General features: G+C 45.9%; 1 protein-coding gene across 1 annotated transcript in view; it reads right to left on the reverse strand.

The window, feature by feature from the left end:
* SNX18 (sorting nexin 18) overlaps window positions 1-8,061 on the reverse strand; it is a 29,561-nt gene extending 21,500 nt beyond the window's left edge. The window contains exon 1 of the mRNA XM_021696869.2: window positions 6,441-8,061. Within this exon, the coding sequence (XP_021552544.1) occupies window positions 6,441-8,061 (1,621 nt within the window). The remainder of the gene's footprint in view (window positions 1-6,440) is intronic.
* Window positions 8,062-11,259: the final 3,198 nt, after the last annotated feature.

Raw genomic sequence — 11,259 nt, forward strand, 5'->3', positions numbered from 1 at the left:
ATGCTCTCTGTCTTTCATTCTCTCTCTCTCAAATAAATAAAATCTTTAAAAAAAAAAAAAAATCACACAAGCAGATAGCATGCTATTGAAACCAGCCTGAAACAATGTCTAAATGTTCATCGTATACTTTCCTATTTTATTTTCAATGTATGGATGTTGCTATTTTTTTTAAAAGTCAATCAACAAATGATACCTAGGAGATCATGAATCTCATATTTACAGATGCGGAAACTGAAGCTCAGAAATGTCAAAGTGATTTGTGCAGGGATACAAGTAATTTAGAGGAAGGGAACAGCTAGCTGACAAACCCTTAATGTGAACAACACACCAGTGACTCTAAATAACACTGGCATTTATTTCTGCTACCATACTTCTGGTGTGCAGTACACGCCAGCTGTGTTAAAATACAATATTTAACTGCTATACCAACCAATGACTTATTGGGTTTTTATACTTTTGCCTGCAGTTCTGGTGGCAGCAGGCTACCAGGATGGAAGATAAGATTACTGGAATTGTCTTTTAAAGAAGAGTGCTTCCTATTTTCAAAGTATCTTTCTACTTTTCAAAATCAAGCATTTAGTGAGTAACTACTGAGAACTACAAGATTTAATCCTCAATGTGACCTTCTGAAGAAGCGTACCCACTTTACCAACAAAGAACCTGAGACTTGCCAAGGCTAAAATAACTTGCCCAAAGCTCCTCTCACAGCCGAACAGTGGTCCCCAGATTCCAGAGTGGCCCACAGTGAGGAGACTCTGAACATGGGGCTCTTGGTTTACCATGAACCCCCTTTGTTTGTGGGGCTAAGCTCCCTTGTCAGACCCAGGCCAGCCCCATCTCTTCTGCATCGCCTTGGGAGGGCTCTCAGTGACCTGGCACCTGGCTTCTCTGCCATGAGTCCAAGAACTCAGTGAGGACCAGAGTCCTGCCCATCCCCCTCCACATGGGAATCTAGCCTGTGCTCTCTAAGTGAAGGGCGACAGATGGGACAGGTCCTCTGAGTACAGTCTCTCCAAACAAGAGCTAAGCATTACTGTGCCATTTTATTTGTGATAATCATTTAGTTTGTGGTATCACAAAGTTTCATAAATAGATGGCAAATTAAATCGAACTTCATATTAAACTTTGATTTTAAAACACTTTGAGACAATAAAGCAGTACCTTTTTATTCAGCCTGAAGAAAAAGAACATAATTTAAAGGAATTGTCATGTTTATAAGGGAACTGATACCTTCTCACAGAACTTCTTCTTTGTTTGGGTTCTGCCTTCCTGTTTGGAAATCCTAAGATGACCAGACAGGAACCTGTGGGATGACATTTCCCAATACAGAGGGAAATCCAACTGAGCCCAAGAGTTATCTGAAGAACATGAGTGGGAGCGTAGGTAGCTGCCTCCTTTTGATTCTGCTGTGATCAGTCTAACAGGCTATGATTCCCCAGTGTGATTTCCAGAGGACTCCTACCTCAAAAAAGAAGTCTGAGAAACCAATGACAGTGTGATATGAGCAGTATCCCCACCTAGCTTCGTGATCAAGACCTTCTGTGGCTGGTCACATTGACGTTTTACCAAAAGAACTCAGTCATCTCTTCAAAAGCCCCAAAGGTAAACCTCCTTTTCATTAAGAAAATACAGATAGGGACAAAGGTTACAGCTAGAACTGAAGTCTCCTCAAAAAACAGCTGGAGGTGGAAGTAGGGGAAAGGAGAAACGGATTCAATTAAAATGGAGCTAAGACAAAACAGAACAAAAAATGAACGACCTCAATTTCTAGCCCAGAAGTTTCAAAATAAGGATGAGTTTGTAAACAGCCCACTTATTAGACCTTTTCTCTGTATTCCTGGCACCACCCTCTCAGGTCTATTTTTAGTCACAGGAGAATGGGGAGCAGACAGGGAAGGGCTAACTGTGGCCCAGTCTTACCTTAGAGGCCCTTGCCAGGACGCTAGCTATCTTTAATTAATGTCTGAGGGACATAAGACGGATCCTGCATGTGGTAAAAGGAAGCACAATGGTGAAACTGTACCCCGGAGAACTGACAAGCCCATGACTGGTGTACCATTCCTGAGGTCCCAGGGCTGTGTTTTGTTGAAAAGAAGCCTCCATCTGGAACGTTTACAGAAGGCAATGTGGACACCCTGCATATTTAATTTAGGAGTACAGAAAACAGGACTGCCGGTCTGTTTGTTTACCTAGTTCTGCCACCCTGCTTCACAGACTCACGCTACATTTTATCAACAAATCACTTTTCCTGTACCTTGTACCTTTTCTCAGGAATAAAGAAATTTCCTTTTAAGTGACTCCCTCCTGCTATCCAGTCCACATTCCAGAATAAAGATGAAACCAACATTTCTCATCACCCCACATTTACAGTCTTTCCCTTTCACGATATCCCCCAGGAAATAAGCCTAATGCTTTTAAACCACAACAACTCACTGCCATCCAGATTAAGCTTTATTAAATATTAGAGATTATTCATATCTTTGGAAACAGAACCGAATAAGCTAAGAAACTGATAGTGAAATCGATTCTATGTACTACCCCAAACTGGCCACCATCAGCATTCTAAAGGCATACCCCAGGCAAGGATGATAAATGGGAGGAGATAAAACGCTACCATTTCAAAAAAAGAAAATCAGACCACAGGGTTACAAAGCTCGGCAGTGACAGACATGTGACTAGTCAGGAATCAACGAGCCGCCTGTGAACAAAGAATTTAAGGGACTCCTGTTAAGACAGAGCAAAGTATGAATAAAATTCAAACAGCTTCTGAATTCCCATCTACTATACTTCAGACTACAGCAAACTGCCTTCTTCCTACACTCAACTCCATTAACCAAAATAGGTCTGTTTATCTAAGACTCCATGAGTTGATGAAAAAAATTAGAATTCCAGAATTCTCTTTTCGCTAAAGAAACCATATGGCTTTCTTTGCTTCTGCAGAAAGTACTTACACTAAAACCATTAAGTTTAAGCGATGGTTTTAGTACTAAGTATAGTCAGAAAAATGCCAGTCGACCACATTTAAGGGCATTTGAGTTTTCCACCCTCGTTCTGGAGCTGGTTCCTCACCAGTCTCAGATGTCCATTCTGAAACCAGTTGTATTTTCTGAATGAACGATGAAGGCAGGATGCAAAGCAGATGAACATCCTCACACCGTAGCAATATTACTCACTGGGTGAGTGCCTGGGATGTTCTGTAGAGAGGGGTCTGGCAGGGCCTGCTTCCCCTCCCAGTTTTTATTACTTAAGCCCATGCGGAAAGGAGGGGATGCCATGAGATGACCAAGTGACAAGAAGACTATCTGGAGAGTATGTGCAAAGATTATCAACTGCTGGAGAAACCTGAAAGGACTGACAGACTATGGCAGCACAGCACCATCCCATAGAATCCTCAGCAGTGATGAAATGGTCTCTATCTGTTGTCCAACTGGTAGCCACTAGCTACAAAGCACATGAAATACAGCTAGTGTGAATAAGGAACTGAATTACATTATTTTACTTTAATTAACTTATATTTAAATAGTCAGATGTGGCTCACAGACCCAGCACCGAAAAGCACAGGTTTAGAACACTGGAAAAGCTGACCACAGCAGTCTCCCGGATAAGAAAAAAGCTCAGAGGAGACTAATGTTCCTGTCCTTTCCCCTAGGAATTAAGGGGGAAAAAACTTAATTAACTCCCCTTCTTAACTGTGTTAGTCATTGAAAAGCACATTCTAATCATTTCTGTCTCATCCGAATGTGGACCTAACATCTGATTAGAACACATCAAACGTAAAAGTACTAAAACTGTTTTTTCTCTTCCTGTAAACAATGACAACTTAAGAGTTGAAATAATTATTTTGAATTTTTAAATTTCTCCCTAAACTGAAATATAAACTTTGAACCAAATACTTAAAAGATAGCTTAAGCTGCTTAAAGATTTTTTAACATTTTTTTCTTCTTCTTGTTCTCCTCTCAGAAGTCACAGTAAAATCTTTCATGTGATTACACTTTGAGACCTTAGAGGAAAAAAACAACCTGTCAACAAAATCCCCAAGTGCTCAGACTAAAAAAGATTCATTCCAATAGCAACTGTGTAGTTAAGTTGGGGGGGCGGGGGGAGCTGCTCTTCACAACCACAAGTTCTGAATATTTAGAACATGTTCAAAAAGCTTTAGCACAACTTATGAAATTTGTCTCATCTGTATTCCTAAAAATCGCCAACACTAGCATCCTTGATAAAAACTGGTTGCAAGCAAATCCTTTTATCCTTATGTGTTGCACACTATAGCTTTAAATGGCAAGTACATTCTAAAGACATGTCATCTAGGGACACTCACTCCCTGTACATTATATACCAAGGCTACAGCAGAAACAAACTACACTTAATATTAACTGATTTTCTTTCTGAACTTCCTAAAGATTATGTTTAGTGCCCTTGAATCTGTTTAAACAACATAAAATGGTACTGGTTTTAATGAAGTTTTTCAAATCCCAAGAAACTGAATACAATTTTAGTTCTAGGATTTAAAAAAAAAAAAGCAAACTACACAGTTTAATAAACTACAAAAACTACTGCTGTAAACTCAAAATCAACCTTAGAACAAACACCATACCTTTTCTAATAAATAGTTCCAATAGCAGAACACTTGACAAAGCTGTGTGTGGTCTGAGTGACGGTAAAGTCAGTGAATGAACTGAGGCCACCCTGTAGTAGCCAGTCACCTGTCTCTCTCTGCCTGCAGAGGTCTGTCCTTGTCTCCACCCTTTCAACTTTTACCAACCATTTGCATAAACTCACAAAATACATAAAAAGGCAGCATGGTTCCAGGTTGATATAACACATGGTATTTAAATTTAAGGTCTTGCATTAAAGTCTCAAAGAGTCAGTCCCACTGGCACCAGCCAAAAAGTCAAGGAGTCACGGCAATTTACACACAAAAAGGCATGAGGAATGTAGATGCAGGTTCAGTATGGTTGCTCAAACAGCTATTGAATCTCAGGCTGCATTTACAAAATGTAAATTGCCAAGAAAGCTACTATTTTCTACCAAAATTAGTAATGCAGATGCTTCGGGATACTGCATTTTAGCAGGGCCAACAACACATTCAAGGCTTTGGAAGGACCCCCGCTTTGGGGAGTAAGACGACTAGTCACACACTTGAAAGGGGGAGGAAAGCAGCAGAGGGAAGGGAAGGAAGCAAGACTGCTGTCTCCCAAAGTGTAAAGGGCTAACGTGTGGATGAGGAATAGACTTACTTTGTGTGGTTCCAGGGAACAGAACGACAAACGAGAGAGGCAAATTTTAGTTCAGTGCAAGGAAGACTATGTCAGAGTTCAGGGTTGTTCATAATTGGACCGGCCCCTCTAGAAAGGCAGTGAGCACCTCCTTATTGAAGGCCAAACCTCATGACTCAAAAGACGTTTCCATCACAGAAGTTAGATTAGGTAACTTCCTCCCTCCCCCCGCTACATCCGCCACACTGAACAGGAGACATTCACAGGCAAGACCACCTCCCTAAAGTCCAACGCCTCCCCGTCCTCTCACTCCAGGCTTTACTGCTCTAATTTATTTTCTAAGGAAAAAAAAAAAATCTGCAAATGTTAGTGCTTTAACAAAAGTTAGGGACACTAACAACTAATAATGAAACAAGCTGACAGTTGGGCAGCTAACTACTGGAATACCAGAAGCACTGCCCTCAGACATAATACTCAGATTTTGTGCATTCTTTGTAGTTCCCCTACATCATTTTCCTAAATAATACTCTTTAAATTCAGTGGGTTAATAGACTCCAAACTCAAAATGACTGAGATTAAAGAGATTATTTTTCTTAAAACTTCTTGAAATTAGAGTGAGCCTTTTACCTCATTCTACAAAGGTTGCAAGCAAGAAGCCTATGCAGGACATTCCTAAACTGCCCTGGCTAGAACTCAGAGAACTGATTCTAATTCCTCAACCAAACCAGGGATTGAGAGGTGTGGAAGGTAGAAGCGGACTTACCTTTACTTGCAGATATCCGTCCTTCCCCATTATTTCCGTGCTTCCTTAAACCCATCACTAAGTGACCCTAAGTGAACAGTGTTCAAATGGATGCCTAACAGGGTTTGGGTCCTCTTCTAATTCTACCCTAGGCACAAGATTACAGATCCCAGAAGCTCATCACCCAATTATTCAAACTCTAAAATGACAGCACTGTCATAAGAAGTACTCTCAGAACCTTCTCTGAGGAGTACCCACTCCCTGTCTGGAAATACTTTACGGAGGCAGCTACCGGCCCGCAATCCATCATATACTCAGAAAAACAGGCCAGCTGTCCACTTGATTGGACAGGGAATCCCTGCTTGATTCCCAACCTCTCCGGCACTAGTCTGCAACAGATTATGGTATTTCTGTCCAAATCATCCCTTTCAGCCTCAACAACATATTCCAGACCATCTGCTCTAATGGCCAGGCTTTACCTTTCTGAACGTGAATGATGTCGGGGAAGTTGGCCAGGTGCCCCTGATACAGCGCTAACAGGTCCATGACGGGGTCCAGGTCCTGCCTGGGCTGCTCGGCAAAGAGCTCGCCGATGGCGTCGTAGGCATCTCCGGTGAAGGCGATGGCCTGGTTCAGGCCGGCCGAGAAGGCCTGCTGGTCCAGCTCAAAGGCCTGGCTGAGGCCGCGGAAGGACTGGCCCACCTTCTGATACTCCTTCTTGAAGCCCGTCACCTGCTTGCGCGCGAACTCGTTGGCCGTGTGGTTGAGCTGCAGCGCGCTGTCGTCCATCTTCTTGGTGAAGCACTTGAAGCCGTCGATCTTGCTCTCCACCTCCTGCAGGTCGAGGGCGGCGGCGGGGGGCGTGCTCAGGGTCAGGAAGAAGTTGGCGCCCACCATCTCATCTTTCTCGGCCTTCCGCTTGCCCTGTTTCCAGGCCTTCTCGTCCGTGCTGCTGGGGCAGGTCAGGAAGTGCTGGAAGACGTCGCACTGCGCCAGCACCGGGTGGCTGGCCATGTGGTTCATCCACCAGATGAGGCCCTTCCTGCGTTTGGAGATGAAGTCCTCCTCGAAGCGGCCAGTGGCCTGTTTCTCGGGCAGGTGGGGCACCGAGATGACGGGGAACTTCTCGGCCAGGCGCGCGTACAGCCAGTCGAAGTGCTTGTAGCGCCGGTGTACCGGCACCTGCGTGTGCGTGGGGACCAGCTTGTAGGAGATGTAGCTCTTCATGCCCTTGAACTTGGTCTGTTTGGTGGGATCGTCGATGGTGCACTGGAAGGGGTAAGGGTTCTCCTGCCATTCGGGGCCGTAGGGCCCCAGCACCACGCACAACTTGTCCCCATCCTTCACGAAGCCAGACGCTTCACCCAGCACGAAGGCCTCGCCGCCCGACTTGACGAAGGTGGAGAAGCGGTTGAGGTTGCGGCTTACGGTGGCCGAGCTCTTGGCCCCCGACGGGTGGTGCTGCGCGGGCGCCGAGCCGCCGCGGGAGCCCAGCGACAGGTCGGAGCGCGTGGACAGACGGTAGCGGCCGGCCGCGCCGCCCGCGGACGATGAGCCGTCGAGGTCCGGGTACGCGCCGCTGCCCAGCGCGCCCGGCTCATCGGCCACCGTGGAGCTGTCGTCCCACTCGTCGTCCCAGTCATCGTCGCTGCCCTGGCTGGCCTGGTAGCCGCCGCCGTAGAGCTGCTGAGGCGACGGCTGCAGGACGCCCCCGCCGTACGGGAAGCCCGCGCCCGGCGGCTGGAAGGTGCTCGGCGGAGGCGCCTGCTGCGGTTGCAGCAAGGGCTGGAAGGCATCGGGCGGCGGCTTGAAGGAGGCGGGCGGCGCGGCGGGCAGGGGCTCGAAGCCGCCAGGCGGGACGTTGGCGTAGCGAGCCGGGGCTCCTGGGCCGCAGTCGCCCGCCGGGCCGGACTCGGGGGCGCGAATCACCTGCACGTACGAGGCCGGGAAGAGGCCACGGTCGCCACGGCTGTTGACCCCCTCGAGCCAGCCCTCGATGTCCTGTTCGCTGCACAGGCTCAGCACCTCGTGCTCCCGCAGCGAGATCTCGCCCGGGTTCTCCGACCTAAAGTCGTACAGCGCCCGGGCGCGCAGCGCCATGGTCCCGGCTCCCCGGCGGGCGGCCCCCGACTCCCTACGCCGCGAGCCCGGGGCCCGCCCGAGGGGTCCGCGGTGTCGCCCGCGCCCCGGCTCGCGGAACGGAGCCCAAAAGACAGCGCACAGCCCTGCGCCCCGGCCCGCCGGTCGCGCCCTCCGCGCCGCTCGGCTCGCAGCGCCGACTGCCGCGCTGGGCCGCCGCCGCCGCCGCCGCCGCCGGCCGGGGGCGGGACCCGCGGCCTCCCACGTCCCCAGCAGCGCTAATCCACGGCCGAGAGCCGCGCGCCAGGCGAGAGCAAGCGATGGCCGAGCCGCCGGCACACGCCGGCGGGGCCCACTCCGCGGCCGCCACTGCCCCCTCCAGGCCGGCGCCGCGTCGTCAGGCGCCGGGTGAAGGTTTCCACTCAGAAGTGAATTGTGTGAGAATTGGTTAGGCTCTTAGGTTAAAAAACGTATCCTAGAAAATAAATTAATATTCGCATTCCTGACAAACGTTCCTACTCTGAGCGCTCAGTGAATACTTCTAACCACACCTCTAATAAAGGATTTTCAGTGACTATTAGCAACTGCACCAAGAAGAAAAACAAGATGCCTGTGCCGGGCGCTGTCCGCTCCCTTTCATCTTCCACCCGCCGGAACCTTCTGGCAAGAAGGGGAGGAGGATGACTCGAGCAAAGTAAGGAAGGTGTTGTGTTTGACAAGTTAAGAGGCTAAGGGTGGTAGAGAGGGTGGGAAGAGAGGCGTCGGTGTAGGAGAGTTTACAGTAAAATAAGTGGGCACGGAGAGCTGGCATTTTGCGTGTGTCCCTTCTCCTCCCCGAGGCACAGGTAGTGCAGTGGACGAGAGAGAGCTTACGCTTCGGAGTCAGGCTGCTGGGTTCGAATCTGATTTCTGACACCACCTAGCTTATGACCTTGAGCAAGTCACTTACTGTACCTCCCTCCTAGGGTTGTTGTGGGGATTCGATAATCATGTAGTCCCTACTTTACAGATGAGGAAAATGAAACAGAGAGATTAATATATGGCAAGTACTCTACATGGGGAGTACAGTTCAGGTGTTTGCTGCCCCTGTTGCTAATGTTACTGTTATTTGGGAAAGCAAAAATCCTGTCCTCCTACATAAAGAGAATAGGGATCCTAAAATCACAGTGTCAGGGCATGTGCACCAGAAAGGACCTCCGTGTTCACACCCCGACTCCTAATCTGAGATCAGTGACTATCTCTCTCCATTCATCTTTGTCTCACTCAAGTTATATTATCTTTAAGATTAGTAGATTTAAAAAAAAATCACTTCCTGAAATATTCATCAACTCCAATCTCCAAAGTTGCCTTGTTTCACATCTTTTCTTTCAGTGTGTAATTTACCCCAAGCTTTTTCTTCTCATAATTATTAAGTCTAGCCTAATTATTCCTTTGAAGACACCTCTAATTGGGATTCACAATTCATATGTCATTAATTTCAGTCTGTCCTCTGACCCTTTTCAAGCAAATCTGGGAAACAGTCCAGAAGAATTTACAATTATTCTAAGGAAGGGCTGTGGTATTCTAAGCATCTTGCACAAAACCACGAACCTAGTATACCAGAATTACTCCCACAATGTTTATCCCTAATGGAAAAACCTTAATTCAATTCTGTAAGCAAATTCTGAATTACAACATATTTAGCTGAAAATTCTGGGTTAGAATCCTTCTTACAGTAAGCAACAGAGGTCACTGAATTTCAATGTCAACAATTTATGTGGTCAGAAACATGAAGTCAACATTTATGAAACATCTAGAATACAATTGATTTCACTTATTAACTATGAGAAGATAACCTAGAATATTTAGGATAAATACATTGAATTTCACCCTTACTATTCATTTGGTAGTTACTTTTTTAGGTTAAAGGGTTAACTAAAGTAACATGAAACTTGCAGTGCTTCAGGTTTTGAAACAGACTAAAAATCTATTTCAGGTATGGAAATTCCAGGAATTTGAGGTGATGGCTTTTACAGACAGGTTGGGCTGCTCCTTAGAAACAGTGGTTGAGGAACTACTGGACGTCAGAGGTTGTTTGCAGTACCAATGCACATGCAGGTGTTCAGTTGTAGGAGTCGGTGGGAGGCCAGGCATCAGGCTTGGTGAAGGACAGGGTCCAGCTATCCATGGTGCCTGGCTGTATGGCACCTGAGTGGCTGGAAATGCTCTTTAGGGACTTGGATATTTTTTAAAATGTGCTCAAGTATTAGAAATTGGTAACTGTTCACTCAGGGACGTAGATAAACACATTTTTAAAAGATTTCCCTAGAAAACGGAGCGTATTATTCAAATGTATGCAATCATTGTTATAACCATCAACTATTCCTATTTCATTATGTGTTTATAAAAACAAATCATTAGGGGACACTAAATGGCTCTAAACACCCATATTTTCACACTTCTTCCTTTGGCCTGGGACGCCTTATGTGGCCTGGCCTTTGACTCTCTTTCCATTCCTTTCTTCCACTAGAGTGAAACCACAGTGGTTTCTTTGCTATTTCTGGAACAAGCCAAGCACATTTGTGTCTCAGATTTTTTTAATAGACTTTATTTTTTAGAGCAGTTTTAGGTTCATAGCAAAATTGAGCAGAAGATACAAGAGATTTTCCATATACCCATTCTTCATGCATGTGAGTAGCCCCCTCCCCACTATCAACATCTCTAGTCAGAGTGGTGCATTGATTACCATTGATAAACCCACACTGGCACATAGTTATTGCTCAAAGTCCATAGTTGACATGAGGATTCACTCTTGGTGTTGTACCTTCTATGGATTTGGACAAATGTATAATGACATTTATCTGCATCTATCGTTGTAGTATCATATAGATTAGTTTCACTGCCCTAAAAATCCTCTGTGCTCTGCCTATTCATCCCTTCTTCCCTCCTAACCCCTGGCAAACACTGATCTTTTCTACTGTCTCCATAGTTTTGCCTCTTCCAGAGTGCCATATAGTTGGAATCATACAGTATGTAGCCTTTTTAGATTGGCTTCTTTCACTTAGTAATATGCATGTAAGCTTCCTCCATGTTTTTTCATAGCTTGATAGCTCATTTCTTCTTAGCCCTAATAATATTCCATTGTCTGTATGTATCACAATTTATTTATTATTTACCTAACTAAACTACATCTCGGTTGTTTCTAGATTTTGGCAATTAAGAATAAAGCTGCTATAAACA

The sequence above is a fragment of the Neomonachus schauinslandi genome, chromosome 7 (genome assembly GCF_002201575.2).
Source record: "Neomonachus schauinslandi chromosome 7, ASM220157v2, whole genome shotgun sequence".
Lineage (NCBI taxonomy): Eukaryota > Metazoa > Chordata > Mammalia > Carnivora > Phocidae > Neomonachus > Neomonachus schauinslandi.